The 22,380-nt window shown below is 36.8% G+C and overlaps 2 protein-coding genes across 2 annotated transcripts; both read right to left on the bottom strand.

The window, feature by feature from the left end:
* Nucleotides 1-1,179: 1,179 nt before the first annotated feature.
* On the bottom strand, nt 1,180-2,136 carry LOC120359324. The gene has a single exon (XM_039456456.1). The coding sequence runs from the start codon at nt 2,134-2,136 to the stop codon at nt 1,180-1,182; it is 957 nt and encodes a 318-aa protein (XP_039312390.1).
* An 8,834-nt stretch (nt 2,137-10,970) lies between these two features.
* On the bottom strand, nt 10,971-15,974 carry LOC120359374. Its single transcript, XM_039456592.1, has 2 exons — nt 14,508-15,974; nt 10,971-14,424 (listed from the first exon to the last, which is right to left on the bottom strand). The coding sequence occupies exons 1-2, from the start codon at nt 15,635-15,637 to the stop codon at nt 11,892-11,894; spliced, it is 3,663 nt and encodes a 1,220-aa protein (XP_039312526.1). The 5' UTR covers nt 15,638-15,974; the 3' UTR covers nt 10,971-11,891.
* Nucleotides 15,975-22,380: the final 6,406 nt, after the last annotated feature.

Genomic DNA, 22,380 nt, shown 5'->3' on the forward strand with positions numbered 1-22,380 from the left:
TACGTCTACCATACGTCTGTCGTACGTCTACCGTACGTCTATCGTACATCGACCATACGTCTACCATACGTCTATTGTACATCGTAGTACGTTAGACGTTTCATAATAGTATGGTTGACGATCATACTACTACATTGTACTACTGACGTTCGAGTGTAGTACGTTAGACGTTTCATAATAGTATGGTTGACGGAGCAATTTTTTATCTTACCATGCAGCTTAGATACGTTTTATCAAGAGGTATGACAGTGTCTTACACCAAGTGACCGTTGCATATTAAACACTTTTTTTATAACACGATCGCACTATTGAACGTGCATCATACGTCTATTGAACCGATATTAAACATCTATTAGACGTCTACGTCTACGTCTACCATACGTCTGTCGTACGTCTACCGTACGTCTATCGTACATCGACCATACGTCTACCATACGTCTATTGTACATCGTAGTACGTTAGACGTTTCATAATAGTATGGTTGACGGTTCAACCATACTATTATCAAACGTCTAACGTCTACGAATTATTTATGTATTACAGGGAAAGATAAAAAAATAAACCATAAATACGTTTATACATTTTTTATTTTAAAGCATCTTTTTGACATTGTAACCAATAATTGTATAATTTAAATACATTCTGCATAGCACAATTCTTAATATGTTTTGCACATCGTATAGTGTTCGCTGTATCCAAATTATTTAAAGATTCAATGTCTTCGTAATCAGCATCCATGGTCTCGATGATAACATTATTTCTTACATTGACATCAAGTATATTCTTCAACCATTCTCGTTTTTCATGGCCTTTAACGTATACGATAGCTTCATCATCATTTTTATCATATACAGCTGTTGAAATCAGGTGCTTCGCTTTCGGATACTGAACTACTCCATCTTCCCATTGTAATCCATGGTGATAAGCAGTCAACCAAGAAACGCAAGATCTTTCGGATTTTGTCAATGCATTCCATGGCATGGAATTCGTAAAAATGTAATGCGTGAGAACGTTTCCTCGTTTCAATACCGCTACTTCCTTTACAATAAATTTTTTTCCAATGGTGAATCCTTGCAGATCCACAAATGTTGGCACAACCATGACAAGTAATTTTTTGAGACTGTACCATATCACAAAATATCTCGGTATTTTATTAAAGATATTTGCTAACGCTGCATTTTACATGATTTTGCGCACAACGTTAGACAATGGACAGTATTCAATTACACGATCATGTAAGATAAGGCAATAGGCGGTAGTGCTCGCTGGCACATTTTCTTTGCAATCAAATTCAATGCGTACGTCCACAGTAGCACTTTTGATGGACTCGTTTTGCCGCGAGCAATCAATCACAGTAAAAGGTCCTCTTTGCAGAAATGTGACCACGTTAAGCAGCGTATCGTAGCAATCACGTCCATAATAAGATTTACGAAAACGTTGGTACATGTCAAACAAGATGGAGTATCTAGATTTACGAAAGTCTAGATTCAAGTCATCGTACGGATAAAATTCAGAGTTGAGATAAAGTTTCACATTGATCAAATTACAATCGTCAAAAATAGTAGCATCTTGAGACATGATATTCTTGCGACCGGTCTGTAGTGCAAAGATAACGAATCGAGGCTTTTCTAATTGTGTTGCAGTTTTAACAGCCCACGAATGTTTGGTTGTGCTCTGCAGCAAGGGGTACTCATACAGATCCCAGGAACGAAAACTCATACTTAGATATCGCCCGCTTTCCAAAGCTCGTAGTATGGACAATTTATTGACTTCATTTAACGTAACATGTGGCATTCGCCACTGTACTTTGAACAATTCAATTTCCGGTTCCGTCGTTCTATTCGTTCCCACAATAGAATTGTTATCATTGCGCGCTCGTATCAAAATTAATTCATGGCGTGCGTTAACAACCATGCGTTTGTAATCCTCGCAAAAGCCCAGCAGTAAATTTAGCGGCACGCAAAAATTGAAATAATTTTCCCACAGAGTGGACGACATGTCCCATCCGGCATTCTGCATTATCATTCCTTTGTCAAACGTAAGAGATACATAGTTCTTTAGAGTACTAGTGATTCCAACGTTTCTGTTGCGATCAATTTCCACACCGTTGATTTCATATCGAATTTCATCAAACATGAACGCTACACAATTATTTCCAAGTTTTATTTCTGATGCATCATCGTCATCATCATCATTTTTTTTTTTCTTCACTAATCTTCCTTCGACATAGAGAAAACTTTCGCACGGCAATGTGTATAAATCCTGTTGTTGTATAGGTATCCTTATTTCATCACTATGTCCAAACGTGTGTGTGAAGCTGGCACATCATTTGGTGGAAAATCACTAAACATTGACAGTTCTGAGTTTATTTTCAATAGTTCTACAGTTCCTGATAGATAAAACAAATAGTTCTGGCCTTTAAAGCGAAAAAAACGCATAGGACAAAGTGAGGTGCCAGGTTCACGCAGCACCTCACTTTGTCCTACGACATTTTCCAGACCGAATTCTTGTAGGATTTTAAAAGATCTATAGTTCTAGATGAGTTCTAGAAAGAGTTCCAGCGTTTAACATAGTTTTTTTATTTTTTTTTTATTTTTTTTTTATAAAACATTAATGTTATAATATTATAAAATAGAGTTCCGTGTACAAAAAAATATTTTTCCTACAGTTCTAAAGATATTGAAGCGCGTTCCGAAGAGTTCCGGGCGATTCCGATATTAGTTAATTAACAAAAAATTAATAACACCCGAAAAAGTCGATTTTCCGCACATATAGGTGAGGTGCTGGACTTTTTCGAAGAGTTCTGTGTACGAAAAAATATTTTTCCTACAGTTCTAAACATATTGAAGCGCGTTCCGAAGAGTTCCGGGCGATTCCGATATTAGTTAATTAACAAAAAATTAATAACACCCGAAAAAGTCGATTTTCCGCACATATAGGTGAGGTGCTGGACTTTTTCGAAGAGTTCTGTGTACGAAAAAATATTTTTTCTACAGTTCTCAACATATTGAAGCGCGTGCCGAAGAGTTCCGGGCGATTCCGATATTAGTTAATTAACAAAAAATTAATAACTCCCGAAAAAGCCGATTTTCCGCACATATAGGTGAGGTGCTGGACTTTTTCGAAGAGTTCTGTGTACGAAAAAATATTTTTCCTACAGTTCTCAACATATTAAAGCGCGTGCCGAAGAGTTCCAGGCGATTCCGATATTAGTTAATTAACAAAAAATTAATAACTCCCGAAAAAGTCAATTTTCCGCACATATAGGTGAGGTGCTGGACTTTTTCGAAGAGTTCTGTGTACGAAAAAATATTTTTTCTACAGTTCTCAACATATTGAAGCGCGTGCCGAAGAGTTCCGGGCGATTCCGATATTAGTTAATTAACAAAAAATTAATAACTCCCGAAAAAGTCGATTTTCCGCACATATAGGTGAGGTGCTGGACTTTTTCGAAGAGTTCTGTGTACGAAAAAATATTTTTCCTACAGTTCTCAACATATTAAAGCGCGTGCCGAAGAGTTCCGGGCGATTCCGATATTAGTTAATTAACAAAAAATTAATAACACCCGAAAAAGTCGATTTTCCGCACATATAGGTGAGGTGCTGGACTTTTTCGAAGAGTTCTGTGTACGAAAAAATATTTTTCCTACAGTTCTAAACATATTGAAGCGCGTTCCGAAGAGTTCCGGGCGATTCCGAAATTAGTTAATTAACAAAAAATTAATAACACCCGAAAAAATCGATTTTCCGCACATATAGGTGAGGTGCTGGACTTTTTCGAAGAGTTCTGTGTACGAAAAAATATTTTTTCTACAGTTCTCAACATATTGAAGCGCGTGCCGAAGAGTTCCGGGCGATTCCGATATTAGTTAATTAACAAAAAATTAATAACTCCCGAAAAAGTCGATTTTCCGCACATATAGGTGAGGTGCTGGACTTTTTCGAAGAGTTCTGTGTACGAAAAAATATTTTTCCTACAGTTCTAAACATATTGAAGCGCGTTCCGAAGAGTTCCGGGCGATTCCGATATTAGTTAATTAACAAAAAATTAATAACACCCGAAAAAGTCGATTTTCCGCACATATAGGTGAGGTGCTGGACTTTTTCGAAGAGTTCTGTGTACGAAAAAATATTTTTTCTACAGTTCTCAACATATTGAAGCGCGTGCCGAAGAGTTCCGGGCGATTCCGATATTAGTTAATTAACAAAAAATTAATAAATCCCGAAAAAGCCGATTTTCCGCACATATAGGTGAGGTGCTGGACTTTTTCGAAGAGTTCTGTGTACGAAAAAATATTTTTCCTACAGTTCTCAACATGTTAAAGCGCGTTCCGAAGAGTTCCGGGCGATTGCATAATTTATTAGTTAATAATAAATTGTTAACTCCCGCCAAACACGTATTTTGTCATATATGGTTGAGACGCTAGTCTTTATTCGAGAGTTCCGTGTACAAAAAAATATTTTTCCAATAGTTCTTAACGTAACAAAGCGCCTTCCGAAGAGTTCCGGTCGAGTGCATAATTTATTAGTTAATAATAAATTGTTAACTCCCGCCAAACACGTTTTTTGTCATATATGGGTGAGACGCTGGTCTTTATTCGAGAGTTCCGTGTACAAAAAAATATTTTTCCAATAGTTCTTAACGTAACAAAGCGCCTTCCGAAGAGTTCCGGTCGATTGCATAATTTATTAGTTAATAATATTTATTAGTTAATAATAAATTATGCAATCGACCGGAACTCTTCGGAAGGCGCTTTGTTACGTTAAGAACTATTGGAAAAATATTTTTTTGTACACGGAACTCTCGAATAAAGACCAGCGTCTCACCCATATATGACAAAAAACGTGTTTGGCGGGAGTTAACAATTTATTATTAACTAATAAATTATGCACTCGACCGGAACTCTTCGGAAGGCACTTTGTTACGTTAAGAACTATTGGAAAAATATTTTTTTGTACACGGAACTCTCGAATAAAGACTAGCGTCTCAACCATATATGACAAAATACGTGTTTGGCGGGAGTTAACAATTTATTATTAACTAATAAATTATGCAATCGACCGGAACTCTTCGGAAGGCGCTTTGTTACGTTAAGAACTATTGGAAAAATATTTTTTTGTACACGGAACTCTCGAATAAAGACCAGCTTCTCACCCATATATGACAAAAAACGTGTTTGGCGGGAGTTAACAATTTATTATTAACTAATAAATTATGCAATCGACCGGAACTCTTCGGAAGGCGCTTTGTTACGTTAAGAACTATTGGAAAAATATTTTTTTGTACACGGAACTCTCGAATAAAGACCAGCGTCTCACCCATATATGACAAAAAACGTGTTTGGCGGGAGTTAACAATTTATTATTAACTAATAAATTATGCACTCGACCGGAACTCTTCGGAAGGCGCTTTGTTACGTTAAGAACTATTGGAAAAATATTTTTTTGTACACGGAACTCTCGAATAAAGACTAGCGTCTCAACCATATATGACAAAATACGTGTTTGGCGGGAGTTAACAATTTATTATTAACTAATAAATTATGCAATCGCCCGGAACTCTTCGGAACGCGCTTTAACATGTTGAGAACTGTAGGAAAAATATTTTTTCGTACACAGAACTCTTCGAAAAAGTCCAGCACCTCACCTATATGTGCGGAAAATCGACTTTTTCGGGTGTTATTAATTTTTTGTTAATTAACTAATATCGGAATCGCCCGGAACTCTTCGGAACGCGCTTCAATATGTTTAGAACTGTAGGAAAAATATTTTTTCGTACACAGAACTCTTCGAAAAAGTCCAGCACCTCACCTATATGTGCGGAAAATCGACTTTTTCGGGTGTTATTAATTTTTTGTTAATTAATTAATATCGGAATCGCCCGGAACTCTTCGGAACGCGCTTCAATATCTTTAGAACTGTAGGAAAAATATTTTTTTGTACACGGAACTCTATTTTATAATATTATAACATTAATGTTTTATAAAAAAAAAATAAAAAAAAATAAAAAAACTATGTTAAACGCTGGAACTCTTTCTAGAACTCATCTAGAACTATAGATCTTTTAAAATCCTACAAGAATTCGGTCTGGAAAATGTCGTAGGACAAAGTGAGGTGCTGCGTGAACCTGGCACCTCACTTTGTCCTATGCGTTTTTTTCGCTTTAAAGGCCAGAACTATTTGTTTTATCTATCAGGAACTGTAGAACTATTGAAAATAAACTCAGAACTGTCAATGTTTAGTGATTTTCCACCAAATGATGTGCCAGCTTCACACACACTGTCCAAACGTAGTGTTAGCGTATGGATTATACGAGTGAGTTTCAATCTTGACAATGCTATCGTCAAAGATCGGGTCACCTCCAATGTTTAGAATATCAGACATCTCAGAAATTTTGTATGGTGAATCCCAGTGATCTCAAATATGCAACGTTTGATGGAGTAAGTTTCTTTTTACCAAGCAATTGGATATTCTTGATTGCTGTCTTTTTGATTGTTGTGATCTTCTTGTTGCAAATTGTGTCTCGCTCTTGCTCATTCAGCACGAGCATCTCACGTTATCGTCTTCGTACGTGCAATCTAACAGTAATCTCCTCTCCGCGGAAATCAATTAATCGACCGTTTTGATCCACAATGCGAATAGTCAAGTCAGTAATGCTCCGTACGACGATCGGAAGGTAAATGATCTGTGCAGGCGTTTCCGAGATTTTATACCCGGGAGGAACACTCGGTGAAAATTCATGTATCGTATGCACGCACTTGTCGTTGCTATACGCACCAGCGGTCAGGTTACATTCTATGCGAATAATGTTTACATTGATTATATTTATAGGTAAGTCTGATTCGTGCCATTGTCGAGGTTCAAGCATACGATTTGAGGAAAATCCCAACAGCGATCCAATGTTGTTGGATTTGCTAAAATTTATTCGATAAGAGCACTTGATCTTGCTCTTCATAGTATTATTGTTGGCGCGAATCATAATCTCGTTATCCTCGTCTTCATCGATCTCTTTATGAAGCAACTTCTTCCTAGTAACATCATTTGAGACATGAGATATAGCATGTCTCAGATACTTGTCAATGTCACGCAGTTCGTACGATCCTTCGGGAATGATAACTTCCTTGTCGTCTTTGTCATAGTAAAATTTGTTATTTGAGGAATTTATATTAGGTATCGTATTGTAGGTTTCAAAGTCTGTCAGACCGAGCTCGTAATCACCATCGCTTAAATCTACAGCTGGAAAGTAGCTTACCGCGAGGACGTTACTTTTGCCGGTTAACGTAAACGTCAGTGACATGTTGTATACTGAGTTAAATAGCGAAATGTTGATCTTTAAATTGATTGTCAACCGACTGTAGAAAACGTAGGCATAGTTGACCACAGTTGCTTTGATTGTAACGTTGATAACGCGCGTGATTGTACTCGATACGTGTCACATCACTGTTAAAGTATCGCACCAATTCTTGTGGTGGTCGAAGATTACCAAAACTGTCGAAATATATAGCACGATTCCCCCTCTTTGCGTACGCCACCCAATGAGTACCCGGTCCTTCGACACTGTCCAAATTCATGATACCGCTCTCGTTTCGGCGTGCTCCCCCCGTTGGTAATGAAGTACGCATAAAAATTCCTCGGAAATGTGGAATGCGCATACGTTTTGCTAGTTGAAGTAATTCAAGGTTTGTAGTAACACCTTTTGGCATTTTTAATGTTTCATCGACATTTTTTTTTTTTTTCTTGATACTGCTCCGCCGCGCTTATACGGAGCGAGATAAACTCCATGACCTTCCATGACACGATTATGACGTTTTAATTCCTCCAGTTGACGCTGTGCCGCTTTGTTATCATTTACGGCCTTTGCTACTCCAGCCGCTCCTCCGACCAATGACCCGAGAACTCCCAACAATGGCAGGACGGGTAGGATACCACCACGTTTTGCTACCGGAAGTATCCGCTTGCGCGTTGTCTTCTTCTTTTTCTTCTTTGATTTCAGACCCATACCGATTTTCATCTTGGTTTTCATAGCCGCCCAAATTGCTGTCGCAGCAGCTTTCTCTCCGAGACTTGAATCTCTCGCTGTAATGCGTTTCCGTGCTTTCGAGGCGAGTATATTATCAGCCACGTGTCTTTTCGCGAGATCGTTGCTGTGCGAATAGGCTATATCATGCTCACGACACGCCGCATCCAATGGATTGATGCCTCGGTCACCTCGAGCCAATCGCTCTTCTAAACGTGTTCCTGGACCGCAATACTGATAACCGGGGATATGTAATTCGAAAGGAAGTGCATTAATCGCGCGATTTAACAAACCGCAGCCTTTCGCAGGCATTCGCAGCAATTCTTTCTCAACGGTGCCGGACCGTCTATATGCGTATGCTGAGACGGTAAATTATAATGTTTGAAACACCGACGGTACTGTTGAACCTCCGAATCTGTTTTTATATGTTTGGGCAATTTGTCCCATAAATGATCGATGTAATTGTGAAACTTTTGTAGCAAAACAACTTTTGGTATATATTTTAACTGTTCGCTAGTCAAACTGTGTACATCACAGATATCTGACACGATAAGAAACATTTTGCATACTGAGCGATTTCACTCTACGCGCCTCTATAAATAGAAGCTACCCGCAATAGAAATTTTTCAGTTTATTGTTACCGTAGAGGGAAAGAAAATATGCGATTTGTGCAGCAACCGCAGGCAATTAGAGTAATTAATTTTGATGATAAGGTAACACCCGAAATAAAAACACGCAGACATGGAAATATGCTACCGATTTCTATACGTGGCATCATTTGCGGTCCGTCAAATTGTGGCAAGACAAACGTGTTGATAAGCATGCTGGAAAGCCCGCACGGTGTACGTTTCGAGAACGTGTATGTGTACTCGAAATCGCTTCAGCAGCCGAAATATCGATATCTGGAAAACTTATTAACACCGATTGAAGAAGTTGGGTATTTTGCATTCTCCAACAACAGCAACGTCATTCCTCCGAGCGAAGCACTTCCGAATTCCATCTTTATCTTTGATGATGTAGCATGCGACAAGCAAAATACGATAAGAGAGTACTTTGCAATGGGTCGACATGCTAACGTTGACTGCTTCTATCTCTGTCAGACGTATGCCAAGATACCGAAGCATCTTATACGTGACAACGCGAATTTGTTAATTATGTTCAAACAGGATGGCACCAATCTGAAGCATGTATACAACGATCATGTAAACACTGACATGTCTTACAAGGATTTCTGCGATTTATGCCAGATTTGTTGGCAACAAAAATATGGATTTCTAGTAATAGACAAGGACAGCGCGCTTGTCGATGGAAGATATAGAAAAGGATTTAACGACTTTGCAATACCGTAGAATGATTAGTTGTTGTCGATACGTTGAATGTTCAACATGGATAGTAACATAGAACGCGAGAAGATAGCTAAACAGATTGTAAAAACAAGTAACACAATTCGCAAAAAATATCGTGCATTAAAAACGGGTAAAATGGAAGAAGATATTGCATTGGAAAGACATTTTAAGCCAATCATTGAACCTCTAAAACAGATTGTTGAAAATACCGTTGGAGCTGAAAATACCATTGAAAATGGGTCTAAACAGGCTGAGAGTGAAGCATTCTTTTCGGGAGATGAAGAATACGTGGAACCAAAACGAAAACGGTCGAACATTTCGTTTAATAATTCAATAATGACTTCTACTCCAATTAAATTGCAAACTGTACCAATTAATTTTAATAAAGCATCACAAATGTTACAAGATAGCGATTTATTGCAGAATCATGCACCCTCCGTTGAAGAGGTTTTCGAAATCACCGATGAGCCGCTTGTGATGTCCGTTCGACAACAGTTAGAAACGTCTGAGGGGCAACAAAAATTACAAATACATTATGGTCCATTGGGACAAAAATATATGGGAGCTGTTTTGAGCGGTAAAAAAACGGTCAACGTAGATAATGTTTACGGAGTTTACTTCAACAATACCGGAACGATGCTTGGTAACAAACGTATCGACTTGCACAAGAACGATGATATATCCATAGACGGTAAAAGATACAAGGGTACTCAAGGTCTGTACGAGTTAATTTTCATGAAAATACCCAACGCTGATATCTACACGAATGACGATGTAGAGAAGTATAAGGATATCATATTAACTACAAACGCACATAGGCGAGACCATGGTGAATATAATCCAATACTAGGTAACAAAGGACACAAGTATAAAAATATAATCTCCCCCATGTTAGCACTGGATAAAGTTGGACGAGGTATACCGAACAACGTTACGTTAAACGACAACAAGATTGATTACATTCATTGGAACGATCCGAACGAACTCGTCGATCGTCTTCGATTGCTCGAGGCCTCACGCCAAGCCGGACACAACGCTCACGATAACGAGATCCTGTCGATTATCGAGGAACTTCGCGAAGCTAGTTTAATTATAAATTGAGTCGTGCTATTCATATTATTTTAGTCAACGTTGAAATGTCAATCAATAAGTTTGGGATATCGCTCGGAAGTAGCGGAACGGAATCGTATTACAAATGGAACGGATTAATAAGAAGTTACGTCCGCGATAATGCTCTTTGCAAGGTCAACGCCAATTTTGATGCAAAGTCATGCAAGATTCGTCACGTAGCGTTACCTGTAGATGATAGCGATGCTGCCAATAAACGATATGTACAACAGAGCATACAAATTTTGAAAGATCACCAGGACGAAATCGAGAGGAAGATTGTTACTCTCCAAAATAAGGTGGAGATTATGCTTAACAAAATTCAAAGACAACTCGATACAGTGACTCATAGCGCAGAGTAGAAAAAACGATACATTAGATCTCTCCATCATTTGTGAATCAAACATGAACAATTCCGAAAAGCAGCTGTTAGTGGAGGAACTTCATGCTCCAGCGAGAAGAAATTTTCCGAGAAGGCATGTCATTGTTCGCGGATACGATGACCTGTGGCAAGCGGATGTGGTTGAGATGCGACCTTACATGAGATTTAACCGAGGTTACCATTACATACTCACCGTTATCGATGTATTGAGCAAGTATGCATGGGCTGTGCCTCTCAAGGCCAAGAGTGGCAATGAAGTGGTTAATGCGATTGCAAAGATAATACGAGACGATGAAAGATGTCCAAAAAATTTGCAGACTGACAGAGGAAAAGAATTTTACAACGCCACGGTACAGAAACTATTGAAAAAACATAATATCAATCATTATTCGACATATTCCGTAATGAAGGCATCAGTCGTTGAACGGTTCAACCGTTCATTAAAGAACGACATGTGGAAGCAGTTTACGCTTAATGGAAATTATAAATGGATCGATTTGTTACCACGTCTCGTATTAGAATACAACTCGCGAAGGCATCGTACTATTGGTATGCGACCTATCAATGTTACCCCTGCGATTGCCGAAAAACTCTTATCCACTGTGTATAGTCGCATAAAAATTGCTGCACCCGCGCGGTTCAAAGTGGGTGAATCGGTACGCGTGAGCAAATTTAAGACCATTTTTGATAAAGGTTATACACCGAATTGGACTACGGAGATATTTAAAATTGCCAAAGTGCAGAGAACTAATCCCGTGACGTATTTATTGAAGGATTCCTGTGAAAAACATATCAGCGGTGGATTTTACGAATATGAGCTTCAGCGAGTCGGTAATTCTAACTTGTATCTCGTTGAAAAAATTTTACGCAAAAGAGGGGATGAGGTTTATGTGAAATGGCTGGGATTTGATAATTCACACAATTCGTGGATACACAAGGATAATGTATTGTAAAAAATGTATTACTTATTTACAAGATATTTGTAATTTTTATTACAATTACACAAATATACATATATTATACAAATTAAGTGCTTTATTTACATTGGTATTTTATAATGTCCCCAAGGCAACGTGTCAATAGAATCTGACATAATATATCGCTTATCGTCATACGGACTAAGAGCAATTTTCGTTTCGGATATAGTATACACCTCATGCAATTTTGATCTAATACTTGACTGTTGTCGTGTCATTTCAATCTCATCATGTAAACATCGCGTGTAATCATCGAAAGTTATCGATTTTGCCACAACGTTGCTCTTGATTCCTTTGACTTTCTTCGTGTCGTTTTTACCATCAACGCGCAAGGCATACATCTTTGCTCTAAGCCCTACGAATTCGGTCATGATCGCACCATTGTTTTCATCCTTCATTAAACCTGGCACTTTTTTATTAGCAAGCGGAATACCGTATGTATTATCAACCGCGTAATCACTTGTGTCAAATTTATTAATATCACGCTTTATAATTTCGTATACGTCATCACATTCAATGTTATATATTAAGCTATCTGTATCAGTATACATAATTTTACATTTCTCGCGAAACATCGGCGCCATGTATTCATGATGAAATTCATACAAACATGTCTTAGATATGTCAAGGATGCACATACCCACATAGATTGGTTTGTCAAATTTCACCTCAAGCTTACGCATTTCGATTGCAACCAAATTCTCTGAAAAGACACTACGACTGTGGAAATTTGGCATAGCAATCATTGTCTCCGCGCCGTATCTGCCTTTCCATTTTGTCACAAGTCGCACATCGACGTGATTGCGCACGTTCTCCATGGTTTTGCCAAATACCGCGTTGTTCATTAATTTGTATAAATTTTTTTCGAAATTGTTTTTGGCGCATGTTCTGAAATCTGTATTTAACTGAATATAATCGCGAAGCCATGGTGATTGTGCAAACTGTAATATGCGATGTATTTTTGTTACTCGAAGGCCGTGACGAGTACACTGCTGCAGGTTACGATAATGTATGACGTAACGTTTCTTATCGTATAAGGTTGCGAGGAGCTTGTCCTGCCGCTTACCGGGCGGTTTATCACGCATTGGACAGAACGGTAGGTCAATGTGCGCATCATGTAAATGTTGTGGATATTCTAAGTCTATTTCAAGAATGTAACCTGTTGGAGAATCTAGCGCGATGTCCATAAAGTTAAAATTTGTTATGTCATCTACCCATCGAAAATCTTTGTATGGTAATGGCTGACACATTGCCCAACCATACAAGTTATTTACATCAAAGTACATCAGGTACGATGATGATTTCGATGGATCGTATGACTTCATGTACTTGTTGTTGGCTTGTGCGTACCTGTTTGAACATTGACTCAGACCACCACGTGTGCCACGTTCGATGAACATGATCATGTCAATGTCTGTTAGCAGTTCGAAATTTACATGTGTATATTTCAACATTGCATCCCACGTAAAACCGGGTAAAGTATAATAATACGCGGGATCGAGTCCATAACTCATGATGCAACTATCGCGAAAATTCTCAAAGATATCAGCCAACAACAGTACGTCAGTTTTCAAGTATAAATCGCTATAATCTCCGAGCGATCGGATGGAGAACCGCTGCCACACGTTGACAGCATGCGCGTAATCGCTCTCGGATACTGTGTCACCCGTCAATGAACTGTAAAATAATTCGCGCGGTGGCAAACATGACTCTTCCAATTTTTCCACACAGTCAACATACTCGTATGGGAAGACACCTTTTCGTGTTAACAGATCGAAATTTTCTGTTGATAAATTACTATATTCCCGTTGCATTATGCATAGCTTATCTTTACTAAGAAAAGATGCCAATTTATCGAGACTAGATGCGAGAAATTTGAAAGAATCGATAAATCTTAATTTTATGCAATTTTTCTGATCATTTTTTGTAAACGAAATATATTTTTCTTTTGTTATCGGAAGTAAATCTATTCGTCCTTCATATGCTGTAGCTATTTCCTTGATGATAAAATGCACGTCGTAGCCAGATAAGTTATGGAAAACTATAGGAATATAATGCGAATCTTTGTAATTTAAATTACAATTTGAATGCGCTGCACCTCTGAATCGACCGGTTAAATGACAATGATCGCGTACCCGTTCTATTTCATTCGTAAATGGTTTTTCACAAATGTGGCAGTGTGTAGCGTTGTTAAATTTTTTCCAATCGTCTTGTGTTAAATCCATGGGAACATTAACCGACAGAATATTATTTACAATTTGTGCTAAATCTTTAAGTTGCTCGACGAACCATGCGATACAATTCTTATCGCGATGAAACCGATACATTGATAGAGAATTGTCATACGCACAGTGTACATAATATGCTATGCTAAATACTCGATGATGCTGGTAATTTTTCTCATCCTCAGTTTTCTCCAGGATGCATTCCAAATCGGCGTATACGATAAACGGCATTCGTTCCTTTCGACAGTAATTTTTAAAGCTCAGCCATTTGTCATCTTCGCTTGGTAATATGATAGCGCAATCGTTTATCTTTCCACAGTCCATTGTGTGAATTTCCAACTTGTCGTTCGAACTAAAATAATGTAGACATCTGAAATATAATTTATTTTTGAGAAATTAGAAAAAATATATTTATATATACATATTTTTGTATTTTCCGAAATATATACATACCGATCACAAAAGAATTTCTTATTCTTTTTCTTACTGAGTTGTGAACTCATGAGACGGGACATATTCTTTATCAACGCAAAATGTCCCACATTGTCATCCTGCACGTATAGCAGATTTATATGTTTGTCCATTTTTCGTTCGGTGAGTCGTATAGGAAAAATAGATAATTTCTTCTCCTCGATGCAGTATAGATTAATGGAGATTTTGTTGAGAATTTCAAACTTTTTAATTTGTGGCAGTGTCATTGGAAACTCAATGCCTTTCAGATTTAATACCGTAGAATAATGTGGATATGAAGATTCTCGATCTGTATTCCTTTCAGCAGGATGCAGACTGGCCACCACTGACCATGCAAAACATGCATTGTCATTTGATTTTACATTAATTACCGCTTTCTTCATCATAATTTTACTTGGTAACTGGATGTTGCATCCTGCATGCAAAGGGTTATATTTGTTTATATTTATTGTTAAATTTAGTATACGCGACAACGCCCATCCGCTATCACGTTCTTGGAATTCCTCCAACGATGCTAGGATTATCTCGATGACGTGTAACTGGTACCACTCATGCAAATCGGAGCATTGAAAGAGTTCATAATTTCTTGTTGTGATACACTTATTAGCGCGTTTGTCACCCACCACAAATTCACCATTAAAAATAGCATTTATCTTTACGTTGCCATGTCTCTGCATGACACTTTGCACGTGCTCAAGCACAATTTCTCGCGCATCCTCTAGAAATTGATACGGTTCAATGTGTTCGAAATTAATCACAGCACCAGTCAGTATACGACTTTCAAAAACTGTATCTATCTCACGCCATTGGAGTCCTGCACTATATCCAGCGCCCATTTGCACAAACCGCCCACGCATCATTTGTTTCAAACCTTCTAGTCGCATGATACAAGCGATCACAGATTGTCTTCCGCCGATTGACAATCGCGGATATTTACTGCGGCTGCGTCCATCTAGCGATTCGATGAACTCGATACAACGTTGCTCCCACGCCATATACTCTTTATGCGTATTCAATCGAGTGGATTGCTCCACCAAATCGCGCTCCGTTTGCTCCATTTTTACAATGTGCTTGACTGCATAGACTGATGGGATGCATCGCGATCTTGTCATTTTATAATGTCACCATCACTTTAAATGTTATTCACAGTGTATCATTTGATACATGTCTAAAGTCTTCTTAGCTGTCATAAATCGGCCCTTGTAAGATTCACATGTATATTTGATATCACTGACTTTGTAAAATTATTAAATGATCTCATCGTGATATCAAATTACTTTTAAACGAGTCACAGCAGGCGTTCGCTAAAAATGCAAAACTGCCACATTTACTCCATGACTTCATCGTAATGTCAAATTATATTCAAACGTATGTCTAAATTAATTTTATAGATCTGTGATATCAGCGTCTATGATATCATCACAGCTGCTGTACTCTGACGCATACTTTTATGCTGAAAATGCAAATCTGCAATACTATATGATTTCATTGTAATATTAAATTACATTCAAACGTGTCTAAAACTGAGTTTTACTATCCTGCGATCTCATCACATCTGTCAACGCTTGCAAGATTTACGTTTGAATATGTGTATGATCTCATCATAAAATATGTAATTTCCACATTTGATGTCGATATGGTGGTGGGGATTATAAAATAAAAAGAACTTTAAAAACGTTACTCTCATCAGTTGCTCATTGTTAGCGGACAACTCTTGAAAAATACGAGAGAAATGGCGAATTACTACGTTCCAATCCAAACCGAAGCATGCGAGAAATCGTAAGTATCTATACACATTTTTATAGATTCCTTAAATTATATTTTTCATATTTTTGCTTCTACATATCCATATTTCTTATTTACAGAACATTGCCACACACATCAATGAACTACTACATTCCGATCCAGACCGAAGCATGTGAGAAATCGTAAGTATCTATAATTATTTTATATACATTTTTTCATATTTTCATATTTTATTGTTTCTTATAAAATCTCTATTTTATTTATTACTTATAGATCATCATCATCATCATCATCATCATCATCATCATCATCATCATCATCATCATCATCATCATCATCATCATCATCATCATCATCATCATCATCATCATCATCATCAATATTTTTTGTTTTATCTCATTAATCTGTAATCTTATTTACAGAACGCCACCACGATACACATCACACATTTTGGGGAGAAGGTTTGCACTAACTCCTACATCTTATAAATGGTTGGATATCGGAATCAACGCAGGATCTATATCCTACGTGGAATTGGTGCTGGGTGACAACCGTGGAAATCAAATTGCTCTGCCTTATAAAACGTGGAGATCGTTGATTGAGAAACGTATGGACATCGAGGGACTTATGCAGTCAAAAACGGCTCCATTATTGATTCACGAACTGATTGTGCAGCAGATTAAACTGCATGAAGAACATATTATAAAATTAACATTGCACAATACTTATATTTGCATGAAGCCTGCAACTGTATCATTTATGTTTGAACTTGAGCATTGTATTGAACATGTATATTTCACACTGTGTCAGAATATGAATAATGTTACTGACAAATATAAACATTTTGTAACTTACTTGCGTCAGAATTGCATCACTAATAAAAACGATGCAGTAAATATTTTGCGAAAAATTTATGATAAAAGTTCACATATTGAATGTGAATTAATAGCTTATGCTTCAAATAATATTGCATACGATTCGCTAAATGACAAATAAAATATTATAATATGTAGAAATGTGAATATTGCATATGATGTGTTAAATGATAAATAAAATGTTATAATCATGTTATGTGCAAATTTGAAATAATAATAAAAATGTGTAAATTGAAATTGAACTTTTGATTATTTTTCCTATCCTTAGCGAATGAGGCTGATAGCTATTCAGTGTGGTACAACGTGGTTGTCACAGCTGTGACAATGACTTTCTTTTGTTACCAAGAACTCAGTTGTAAGATGAGTATTAAATTACTACTGTCAAAGGTTTTTGACTGTGGGAATTTAACATCTCGTAGATAAATCACGTACATTTTGTACTATAAAATGATGGGCTGCGCTCCTTAGCGTCAGTCATAAGGGTTGGACTGTCGTCGCCGTCGTCGTTTGTATCTCGTGTGCATTAAAAAATTGTCTCACGAACAAAAAAAATGGCATACTTACGAGTAAAATACCCATGTAATGGAGTAAGTATATTTATAATATACTTAATATTGTTTGAATATACTAAATGACTGAATACTAATATACTGAATATTGTTTTTGTGTCACTAGTAGAATACATGTATTTTTTAATATTTTATTAAATAAAATTTCATACTTTACAGCACATTAGAGTTGGAACCGAAAAAATTGTAAACCAGGTGTCTCTTCAGAGAGAGATATTACTAAAATATACACCAGCACAGGTATTGTTTTATGATATTTATATATATTGGGTTTATATTACACATTATAATGCTTCTTTTATTTTTCCAGAATTTTACAATAAAAGTAAATGATATAGAAAAAAACGTTAAAATAAGAGTGATAGATGGGACCTCACGAACGGTATGTCCATGTATAACTATGTGTATGTGAGTACACATGTGTTATTTTGATTAATAATAATATATATTTTCTTATTTTTACAGAATGGAGATGAAATAGCATCATCATCATCATCGTCAGCATCATCATCATCATCATCATCAGGATTATACATTGTGAGACGAATCCCTCCTAAATGGTCGCTGACGGAGGCACAAAATAGTAAAGAGTTATATATCGAACCACGAGCTTCGAGTTCGTCGGGAGACATCATTGATGTTTGATGAACCGCAGGTGTGTGTGTGTGTGTGTGTGTGTGTGTGTGTGTGTGTGTGTGTGTGTGTGTTTGGTATTTAAATTATTAATTATTTTATATATTTTGGATCCACAGAAACTACGAATCGAAGATCTCGAGGTAGTAGGTTTCATAAATATACAAAAAAAAATAAAAATTGAAAAAGAACGAAAAAAACTACGAGATGAACTGGACTTCTTATGGTGCGAATCAACTTTACATGGATGGTGGTTTTACTACTATTATGGCGAACCGGATATTTTTCATTTAAATAATTTATTTAATGAAAATAACTAAAATTATTTGTATACTTATTAAAAATAAATAAGAAGCAAAATTTATCCAATAAAGACAAATAAAATTATTTGCGTATATTAAAAAATAAATAAATAATTTTTAATAACATTTTATTAAAACTATTTTTATGTATTTCTTTTAAAATAAATAAAATAAAAAGAATAAATATATTACATTCAAGTAAATTATTATTATTATAATATTTTCCCTGTTCTCTTCCATTCCTGAAAATATCTTAGAAATAAGAACGCGTGCGAAGTATAAGATAAGCCGTGGGAGAGCAAAATTATTTGTATACTTATTAAAAATAAATAAGAAGCAAAACCATTTTTATGTATTTCTTTTAAAATAAATAAAATAAAAAGAATAAATATATTACATTCAAGCAAATTATTATTATTTTCCCTATTCTCTTCCATTCCTGAAAACATCTTAGAAATAAGAACGCGTGCGAAGTATAAGATAAGCCGTGGGAAAGCAAAATTATTTGTATACTTATTAAAAATAAATAAGAAGCAAAATTTATCCAATAAAGACAAATAAAATTATTTGTGTATGTTAGAAATAGATAAATAATTTTAATAAATGATATTGAGAAAGAAAACACATGTGCGCATCACCTATGCTATGATTAGCATCGCGAGGTGGCATCCCCCCCCATCCCTCCAAAACGACGATTGAGAGCGTTGGCGTGCGAGCAAGAAGGTATACAGGAAGGAGTGAGAGCGCAGTGCTTACGTAATGTCATCTATGCTAACGCCGCGAGGTGGCATCACCCCCTCTCTTCAAGGCGTGGTTAGAATGACAAAATACATGCCGTGAAATGTTCCTCCCGCTCCCCCCACGTGACATCATCACGGTCAGTACGGCAAAGACGCGTGCCGTGAAATGTTTCTTCTGTAGGCATGTGGCATCACCCCTCCCTTCAAGGCGTGGTTAGCACGACAAATACATGCCGTGAAATGTTTCTCCCGCTTCCCCCACATGACATCATCATGGTCAGTACGGCAAAGACGCGTCGTGAAATTTCCCCCCTGCCCCCGCACCCCCCTCAGATCCCTGAGTTAGAATCCGCCTTGCTTAACTACTGTGGCCCCTTGTACGAAAAAAATAGATATTTATGTTAATATCTTTAATCAGTGACAATGATTTAGTTTCATCCGGCATATACAATGAAATCATTTCGATCATTACAGAGATTGCTTTCTTATTATGGAGAAAAGAAGGACCAATGCAATTAATCAAAATTTTCTTTGAAACATGTCCCCGAAGTAGTGAAATGTCCCCGAAGTATGCGTTGACCCACGCAAATGTCTTCATTAAATGCTTTAGACATACATATATAATCGATTCCACGAGTTTTCCGATGAAAGCTAACACGCTATGAGATATGTTCACCCACTCCCACTCCAAGTATTTACATTTGCGAGGAAACTGTTCTTCAAATGGCCAGACACCGATCGTATTTCTATTGTCGCACATAATAAACAATTCCTCCGTAGCGCGAACAGCGGACGGTCATCTCTAGCAGCGCGTATACAATTGACGGGAAACCGGGTTAAGTGGTTCATTTTAATTACAAACGTCGCTAAATTTTGAGAACATTGTAATATGATAAAGGATATTTCTGCTTATTTTGTATGTCATTCTAAGAGAGGGGGAACTCTTTTTAGAGAACACCCTGTATGTAACAAGCGACGATTGTGTGACAAACGCGACTTGTATACGTCAACATTCCCGCGCTTAATAAGGAGTGTGCTCAAGGTTGACTACTAAATCCTCTCGACGAGTTTGGTTTCTGTCCTGACAGGCACGGCTGACGTGGCAATATCTTATTGTTAAATTTTTGTTTACTGACGTATAGGTACCACTATGTATTCATACAATTTGCTCATCTGATTAATGTGTTAAAACCGTCATTGATCTTCATGTTAGAAGTTATTGGAAATTGTATGATTTTATTTTCTCAGCCAATAAAATATAGCTTAATATATCATTACACTTTTAAATCCTTCCACCAAAAGCATTGTTTGGGGACAATCTTTAAATTGTACAAACTATGTATGCATTCAAGAACGTTCTCAAATTAACTGTTTTCTGGAATTTTAAAAGCACATGTTCCGTGTGTCAGTAAAAAGGTTTTAACAAATCTTTCTAGATATATTTCAAAGAGGGTTGGAATTTTTTAACCGTTGGTCCTTGTACGAAAAAAATAAATATTTATATTAATATCTTTAATCAGTGACAAAGATTTAGTTTCATTCGCCATATACATTGAAATCATTTCGATTATTAGAGAAATTGCTTTCTTTCTAAGGAGGAAAGAAGGACCAATGCAATTAATCAAAAATTTCTTTGAGACATGTCCCCAAAGTATTGAAATGTCCCCGAAGTATCCATTGACCCAAGCAAATGTCTTCATTAAATGCTTTAGACATATATAATCGATTCCAAGCAGTTTTCCGATGAAACCTAACACGCTATGAGATATGTTCACCCCCTCCCATTCCAAGCATTTATATTTGCGTGGAAACTGTTCTTCAAATGGCCAGACACCGCTCAAATTTCTATTGTCCCACATAACAAACAATTCCCCTCGTACCGCGAACAGCGAACGGTCATCTCTAGCAGCGCGTATACAATTGGCGGGAAACCGGGTTAAGTCGTTGATTTTAATTACAAATGTCGCTAAATTTTGCGAACATTGTAATATGATAAAGGATATTTCTGCTTATTTTGTATGTCATCCTAAGAGAGGGGGAACTTTTTTTAGCAAACACCCTGTATGTAACAAGCGACGATCGCGTGACAAACGCGACTTGTATACATCAACATTCCCGCGCTTAACAAGGAGTGTGCTCAAGGTTGACTAAATCCTCTCCACGAGTGTCCGATTGATTTCTGTCCTAACAGGCACGGGCCGACGTGGCAATATTTTATTGTTAAATTTTTGTTTACTGACGTATAGGTATCACTATGTATTCATACAATTTGCTCATCTGATTAATCTATTAAAACCGTCATTGATCTTCATGTTAGAAATTATTGGATACTGTATGTTTTCATTTTCTCAGCCAATAAAATATAGCTTAATATATCGTTACATTTTTAAATCCTTTCACCAAAAGCTTTGTTTGGGGACAGTCTTTAAATTGTACAAACTATGTATGCACTCGAGAACATTATCAAATTAACCATGTGTTCTGGAATTTTAAAGGGGGTGCGCACGATTGGACACCGCACGATTGGACACCACCACTCACAGCGGCCGATGCCTAGAGTTTTTCCGTTAGTTTGGTTAGATAAGTCAAGATGATTGGTTGGTGTCCAATCGTGCTGTGTCCAAAAGAGTGTCACCCATTTTAAAGGCACATGTTCCGTGTGTCATTAAAAGGTTTCATCCAAATCATTCTAGATATGCTTTATACAGTTGGAATTTTTGAACCGTGGGTTCTTGAAATAAATATTATTTGATTTATGTACAACTCGAAAAACGTTGTTATAAAACCCTTATGTCTGAACTTAATGTTTGTTTTGAAATTATCAGAGTAGATGTTAGTTTGATAACGTTTTCATCAGGATATTATATCTATTGTAAAATTTGGAGACAGTTTCACATCAATGTTTTCATTAAAATATTTTGTAATACATAAATATATACTTGCATGCTTTTTTATTGCCTTGGAAATAAAATTTTTAATTACATATTAAG

Source organism: Solenopsis invicta, chromosome 13 (assembly GCF_016802725.1).
Source record: "Solenopsis invicta isolate M01_SB chromosome 13, UNIL_Sinv_3.0, whole genome shotgun sequence".
NCBI lineage: Eukaryota > Metazoa > Arthropoda > Insecta > Hymenoptera > Formicidae > Solenopsis > Solenopsis invicta.

Excerpts from the sequence above, each read along its gene's own strand:
- LOC120359374 (XM_039456592.1), bottom strand. The coding sequence starts at position 15,637 with ATGACAAGATCGCGATGCATCCCATCAGTCTATGCAGTCAAGCACATT. Across the intron at positions 14,425-14,507 it reads AAGAAATTCTTTTGTGATCG|ATGTCTACATTATTTTAGTT; the intron begins GTATGTATATAT and ends ATTATATTTCAG.
- LOC120359324 (XM_039456456.1), bottom strand. The coding sequence starts at position 2,136 with ATGTTTGATGAAATTCGATATGAAATCAACGGTGTGGAAATTGATCGC.